Genomic DNA, 7,901 nt, shown 5'->3' with positions numbered 1-7,901 from the left:
TATTTATTTAGCCTTCTGACGCTGATTGAGAAAAAAAGCCGTTTCCTGACTCCTTATTTTTACCAATCCACTACAACAAAGATCAAAAAAAGCAGCTCAGCAGATAATTTCATATAATAGTTCAGTATAAATACCCAGACAATCTAATTTGCTATGTCTGCGTGGTTTTTATTCCCCGTTTTTCTTCGTCCTAATTATATTACATAGCAATAATGTTAAGGATCTGATAAACGCCAGCCAGTAATTCTGTTTAACGGGACGCGTCCGTAGAAGCACGGCTCGGATTGTGGGTTGAAAAATGGATGCATGAGTGGGCGTAAATAATTTGAGTCTAGACTGGGCACTTAACATTGCAGATGTATTATTTAATAATGCTGCATCTGAAGGACCTCCTAATTACCCGAACGCGATGGAGTGCAAACCGACAGGAGAGTCCACAAACGCTGGAAAACACTCCACGACACTCGCTAAAGATCAAACCAATCATTTCATTACTCACAACGACCGCGTCCCCGTCCTCTGCCAAATGACAACTGTTGTTATGCTTATGTGTTCTTTAGTTCAATCATATCCTGCTGCTGCGAGTGATCTGGTTTTTTAAAAAAAACAAAACGTGGTGCAGGCAGAATGAGTGTGAGAGGCAGGCGGCCAAATAGACTGTGTCTACTATCCTTGGCATGCCGGCCACATCCTGCAACAATGCTGAAGGGTCACAGTTCATGGGCCCGGTTTGCTGGCTGCGGCACACCAATGAAACCGCGGCCCTGGACACACACAGAATTTCTACACCCTCACATGAGCGCATACAACAAATGGAAAAAAAGAGTCACTGCCAACAGCTTTAATGCACTCGGCCGTATTGGGAACACCAGGTGTTGCAGGGCCTATTTTAATAAGCCCGCCAGACAGCTAAGCGAGGGGCTGCTCTCAGTCAATTAAAAGCCTCTCTCCTCCCGACACGCCACCTGAGAGTCCTTCTGCTGGCCGTAAGAACAAACACTGGTCGCGGCGATGGTAAACTTATCACTGGAACAGAAAAACACGCTTTCACATAAATTCCAGTCGGCCGTATCCGCGGGCTCTCGGGACGAATCGAGAGCGGAGACGTTCCACCGAGCCACGAGGTCTGCGTTCTCCCTCTCCATCGATTTCTCCCCAAGGTGTGCATACGTGCGCGTGACTTTTTCCCTCTTGTCAAATGTGACACGACTGGCTAATTTAATGGCCGTGTAGCGAGAAGGGTCCTGTCTCCCCGGCAACCAAACAAACGGAGACACGTGCTTCCTCTCGCTGTTGGCTACGAGCGACGGTTTGGATAAACACCGGGCGAATACTGGAAACTTTCACTCTCACATTTTCACTCACACGCTCTGTCTCTAGTTTTTTTTTTCCAGGTTACTTTCGCAGTACACTCCATCTTTGGGAAAAAGGCAATCAGGGTACAACAAGACATGCACGTGTTTCAGTCAATGGAAGAAAATACTATTGAGACGGCACCTCCTTTTCGGATTCTTTAAAAACTGTTCCAAGGAACATTTTTAGACTGAAGCGTTATGTCATAGCAGAGAGTCTAGATAACCGAGAGGCCAGACGCAAGAGCTGTGTTCATCTGTTACTGTTTAGACCCTGTTAATGACAAACCCCGACACTTATCAAGGTTAAATAAAGAAAGACATGCAAACTGTGGGGCATTAAGTCCCAAAGCCTTTAGGTAGGTGAGAGGTATTCAAATAAACCAACAAGGATTTGTTTTTTTTTTAATCTTTGAAAACAGATGTGTCATTAAAAAAAAAAAAAGCTGGAGGACTCACAGATCATAGTGTTGGTTCCACTTTGGGTCAAGTGTGTTCCTCACAGTGTCTGTAGAGTGGCATTGTCCCGAACCGTCCACAACCACCTTGGCGAAGGGATCGGGGAGGCCTGCAGGGAGAGAAGACATCGTCACCACGCTCGTGCCAAGAATAAACAGTTCAGGAGGAGACAAACAACAAGAACGACTCGACAGACGCTGTGGTGTCGGCAACACTCGAGCCAGACCAGATTACTCATCGCTCACTTCCGCAAGAGTCTTGTCTTTTGATGCCAAGTGAGGTGACGAATGTGCGGCTATTTTCCATGACAAAGCTAAATAAAAGGTCATATTTCACGAGACAAACTGGCACCCTTTCATCCCCGCTCTTGACCAAACCGGTCGAGGCAGATGCCTGGTTCAGACAGGTGTTCTGGCCCACTGCTCATCAGTAAAGGGCTCTCATTTGCCCAGGACAGTTTTGGTTTTTTTAAATTTTTCTTTTCAACCACAATGCAAAAGCAGTGTCTTATTTCACTAAAGTATAATTTAGCAAATTTTTATTTATTATTACTTTTTTTAGTTTCTAGTTATTCAAGTGACTGTTGTGGATTTTGCTTTTTCTTTAATGGAGGGGTATGAATACATTTGAGGACGACTGTATATGAATTAGATTAATCACAGGTTTAATTGTTTTTCAGTGAGCTGCAGCATCTGGGGAATCACACCATCAAGGTTTCCTTCGTGCAGTAGATTTACGACCTGTTGTGCTGCTAAGACGCTTCCTTACACTCACTGACAGAACACGTCAGGCAGGATCGTTGTCTAATGGTTCCTGGAAGTAAACAGACTTCTGAACTAAAGTCGTCTCCACATCACAATGAGACGCGGCAACAAAAGCGGCCGTGACAAAGTGCAAACACGCAGGCAGCTGTCGGCGATTACAAAAGGGTGGGCGAACGTTGATCTGGCTGCTAATGCGGCGCAGGTGATGTGGGCGTAATGCTGACGGTACTCTCAGAAACGTTTGACTCACTCAGGAGGTATGAGTCAGTTCCAGGATTAATGACGGCGCTCCATTTAGAGCTTCTGCTAAATGTTAAGGAAACAACGTTGGATAACTGTGTTATTGTGAGCCACCTATTTATTGTCTGTCCTCGGGCTAAACCCAGACAGGTTCCCAATGTTTACATCCTTGTTTTACATTCGCAGTAACTTATTTAATTAGTCAGCAATATCAATCAATAACTGGTTATACACATGCCGTTCACATAGGCGGCCGTTACATTCGCCACTAGGACAACGGGACAGCGTCCTAATTTATCCCAACTTTAAGGCGTTTGCGCTGCCTGGAGGTCATTAAGCCTCACAGAAGGCGCTGTCATGGTGGTGTCTGTGAAGATCCTCAGTCATCCAGGTCATGGTTCTTCTTATAGATTAATCAGCAACTGCTTGAGTTCCTTGAAGACGTTCCACCTTCATCCAAGAGGCTTCATCAGGTCTGACTGACTAGTTGGGAGTTCCTGATATTTATTAAGGAGCCATTAACACCTGAGTTTTAATTGGGGGTTTGTTGCTCCTCCCCCTCGTTATGCGAGTCGTTAGTGCTCCCCCTCCCTAACGAACCCCATTGTGGCAGGGGGAGCACTAATAATGACTCACATAACAAGGGGGAGGAGCAACAAACCCCCAATTAAAACTCAGGTGTTAATGGCTCCTTAATAAATATCTGGAACTCCCAACTAGTCAGTCAGAGCTGATGAAGCCTCTTGGATGAGAGGTGGAACGTCTTCAAGGAACTCAAGCAGTTGCTACGATTAATCTACGAAAACACCACAATGCTCACTCCCCTCCTGCCGTCGCTACGGTATTACACATTTGGAGGTAGGTACTACAGGTAATTACAATACTTGAAAAGTTTATTATCTTGGAAAATGGTAAACTAAATATTAAATGACTCTGATCAGGGGAAAAAAACTGGAAACTAGGGCTGGTCTGAATAGCAATGTCTGAGCTTTGGATATTCGGGCCTATTTAATGACAAATATCCAAATATTCGGATCTCAAAATTGCTGTCCAGATACCACCACAACGACTGAATATTCGGATATTCGGGTCCAGCCCTACTGAAAACTAGACTGGAAATTTTTTGGTTTTCGTCAATACTTATTTAAAGTCAAGTGCCGAAGGTAACCTCAGCTGGTAATAACCAAATAATGCTCTGAATTTGTGTTTTCAGTAGATGCAAAAATATATCCATGAACGGTTAAATTATTTATTGGTATTTTATAAGAAAAAACGCCAGTAGGCTGTAGGGATTTAACATTAGCCCTGACGTTTTTGATAACTTCAGACATTTTATACACACTCCAAAAATAACTGATAATGCAAATGAATACTCCAGGTCTATAATTCATAGTTGGGACCTTCAATCTAACCGCTAGCATCAATGACAACGACAAAAACAGAGACAGACACACAGAGAGAGAGGTTTTTCTCCATGTTCTCAGTGCCGCCGTCCACCGCCTCCCTGACTGAATGTTTGCTGAGCTCCTGAGCATTGGAATGGCAGGAATGGGCACCACAGAAACCACCTGAGTGAGCAGAGGACCTTTACATGCTCATTCACCATGACAGCCTGACCCAAACACGCCAAAACACTCCCGACACTCCAGACACCTACACATGAGCGATTAAAACTTCAGTGAGCGGCGGCTGCAGAAGAGGAGGACGATATATTCCCAGCTAGATTTCACAACGAGGGATACAACTTTAGTGTATATCGGCAATTAAAATAAGTCTTAGTTTGTGGTTTTGATTAAGGCAGTGGGCTACTACACTAGACCTGTTTCCAAAGACATGTAGAAAAGCCGGCACATCTGTTGAAATGGCTAAAAAAAAAAGAAGTAGATCCTGATGTGTTGCTGATGGCTAACAGCAGGCGTTTTATCAGCCAAAAGTGATCCACATTTCTCAAGTTCAAGAGGCCTTTGCAGCGAATGCATCATCTTTCCACAAATCCAAAAGGGAACACCAAAACAGGGTTCTAAAAGGAAACATAGGTTCATCATAAAAAGCTGATACTTACGGAAGAAGTCCTTCTTCACCAGGTTTTTGGCACAGAGGACTGAAAGAGAAAAGAAAAAAGGCAAAGCATTAAATCAAATAAGCAGCAATCTTACCAATAGAAAAGCAGGGCTATAGGAGTTTGTTCTTCCTAACAAGCGCAGTTTTGTGCTGCAAATTTTCGCAGCAAAAGGGCAAAATATTGTAGCGTGAAGCCATTATGAGTGTCAAATTCATCTGAAGCTGCTTTTTAAAACGGTTTTTATGTTCAGTTCTTTTGAGGTCAGAAAAGTGGGCAGGCGGCAGAAAACGATTCGACTATTAGAGGATTTCATCGACTTCAAAACAGCCACGAGCCAAACGCAGGTGAACTTTTGCTAAAGATTACACAAACTATTTCTTCCCTTTGATTAGACGGCGTATTTATAGCCCAGAATGCTGGCAACGTGTCAAGACGCCCTGTCAGCAGCAGCAGCAGCAGCAGCAGCGCCGGCCGCCACTCCCTCGCTGTAGGTTTAAAACCCGACGCTTTGGAGCAATTAACGGTTATTGTGTCATTAGAACATAAAAAACACTTCAATATTTAAATGTCACGCTGCTAACATCCTGACTTCAAGCTGCTGGAGCGGATGTTTAGTCTCCGTTTCTCCCTAAACCAGCCTGCCTGCAGCAGATTCTGCTGATCGACTTGGAGGCGGTTGCTGAGGTGACGAGGCCGAGCCACTCAGACCCTCCTGTGCAAGTGTGGATGGATGAGGAAGCTCGGCAACCACCTGGGCGTCTGCAGTTTCAGCCGGTGAGTCAGGCGCATGGAAAGAGCTTTGTGTGTTTCTCTACTGTAATAAGGTCATTCTGAGGAAGAGCCACTAATTGGTCTGGATATTGAAGTGGCTTATTCACTGGTTTGAAGAGAAATGACACACGATGACAGAAGTGATACAGACTAAAACAATGACAGCGTAGTTTACGTTTCACGAACGTCACCGTTGGTAGTGAACGAAACCAACTGTTCCAAAGAACTTCTGTACTTCAGTATTCTGAGGAAACTGTCCCGATAAAGGTCAGCCGCCAGCTGGTTGCTTAAAAGTTCTGCTCACATGAAACTGCAACAGAAACAAGACGTAGTCCAACACAGCAGTCCTGAATTAAATGCAACCTTCAAGAAGATTCAAATACATTCATGACTGAACAATCCCACAGATTGGCTGCGTTCAGACTGCAGGACTTGATGCTCAATGAGGATTTTTTTTGTGAAATCCGATTTTTTTTGTGAGTTCCTTCACGTTTCCAGTTCAATGCGACTTGTATGTGATCTGCTGTGTGAACTTCATACGAGCCAAAAGTGTCCCGCATGCGCAGAAGAGGACACGACGACGTCACACGCAGCGAGCGTGCTCAGTGTTTATGGAAGTAAACATGGATGGTAACGGTGGAGCGTATCTGCCACTCCCCCGCCGCCACCGATGGAGGAAACAGAAGTGTGAGCGCTAACTAAACTAGCATCAGCAGCCAAGTACTGCCTGTGTGTTCTGGACACTTCCACCCCGTCAGAGCGCTGCCCCGGGGTGGAAGTGTCCCCCGACCACACCGAATATTCTGATATTCATCATTAATTGCGCCCAGAAAGTTCTACTGGGACCAGCCCTACTAGTTATTATAACAACTATGAACAACAATAATTAACAACTAATGATCCTTCCAGCATCAAGCCCTCCTCGTATCTGGACCTCCGTCTTGACAATCCGACAGCCTTGATATCCGACATAAAAGAAGGTTTTACATTTAGTGTCGGATTATCGAGTCATGATTGTATTTTGGATTCCTACAAGTGTTTAAAAAAATCATGAAATGTGGAGCTGCAGCGCTGCTGAATTGCATGACTACAACTCAACACAACTGAGGTGTTTCTGTTATTTATTTAGCCTTCTGACGCTGACATCAACGGGGCGGACAAAAATAATAAACTCACTTGTCACTATTCGTCTTAGCTAGGTGTGCAGATAAAATGACAGTGGCAGCAGATTGTTCTTAAAAACGACAGCTGCGATGTGACAGGCATCACTCTGCCACATGAGCCCGTATTCACACCAATCTCTTATAGAGATAAAACGACAAGTCGGTTAATCGATCGGAAGCAATATGAGTAGAAACAGAGAAGTAGTCGTCTGATTATGGGGTTTGTCTGTGCCTTTTCTTTGGCCTGTACCCCTCACGTGCAGGTAAGTAGTAAGCAAGTAGTAGCAGACTGCAGCTTTACGCCATTAATTTATTTTCCTCTGGCCTCTCCGCTCCATGCCACACATACTCAGACACACACCACGTCCAGTATCACTCTGAATCACTTTGGGTTTCAGATGAAACGGTTTTGCCCACCAGGAAACGGAGGGAGGAGGACATACCTTCTGCATGAACAAAATTAAACACACAAATCACTAACTTCACACGCCGGCGTCCACATACAGCATGCACGAGGGTTTACACACACACACATATATATACACAAAAGGGGCATATGAGATTGAAAAAGAAGGAGGAGCACCAACTAAGCTGGATCCGTCTGGGGGTGAGGGGGGCGCAGAACATGCTCGACAGATGAGGAAGAATTTCTTTCCGCAAACATCCCTGGGAATGTGTTACGTTCCAGTGAAACCCACCTCATTTCTAAAACATCTGGTACGCATCACTTTCAGTCGCATTCTTCATGAACATAGAGGCGAGCATGTGCACACACACACACACACACACACACACACACACACACACACACGGGCCCCTGAGACACCTCACTCTCCACTCCATCCAACTCAGTGATCTAATTAATTAACAGCAACAGGGGGAAGGTATGTATGTGAACGCTCGAGTTTCTAAAGGAGGTGAAAAAGCTGGACCAAGTTAGCAGGTGACAGGTTTTTGTTTCCACAACGCTTCCCTGCCCATATGCCACAGACAGTATATACACGGTGCGGCGCAAAGCTTTCAGGCTCTTTAGATGTTTAGACTAGCCATCGAGAAGCCGTCGGGCAGCGTCTGATTGGTCCCAAGTCCT

The 7,901-nt window shown here is 44.9% G+C and overlaps 1 protein-coding gene across 2 annotated transcripts in view; it reads right to left on the bottom strand.

Annotated features, from left to right (window-relative positions):
- The window catches only part of smurf2 (SMAD specific E3 ubiquitin protein ligase 2), a 56,261-nt gene that overhangs the window by 27,847 nt on the left and 20,513 nt on the right, over positions 1–7,901 (bottom strand). For both annotated transcript variants that reach the window (XM_008285614.1, XM_008285615.1), the window contains exons 2-3: positions 4,878–4,916; positions 1,812–1,920 (exon numbers count right to left, since the gene is read on the bottom strand). In XM_008285614.1, coding sequence (XP_008283836.1) covers positions 1,812–1,920; positions 4,878–4,916 — 148 coding nt within the window. The remainder of the gene's footprint in view (positions 1–1,811; positions 1,921–4,877; positions 4,917–7,901) is intronic.

This window comes from Stegastes partitus, unplaced genomic scaffold (assembly GCF_000690725.1).
Source record: "Stegastes partitus isolate 25-593 unplaced genomic scaffold, Stegastes_partitus-1.0.2 Scaffold410, whole genome shotgun sequence".
Classification (NCBI taxonomy): domain Eukaryota; kingdom Metazoa; phylum Chordata; class Actinopteri; family Pomacentridae; genus Stegastes; species Stegastes partitus.
The sequence above is the reverse complement of the archived record's forward strand: the minus strand, read 5'-3'. Positions and strand labels throughout refer to the sequence as shown.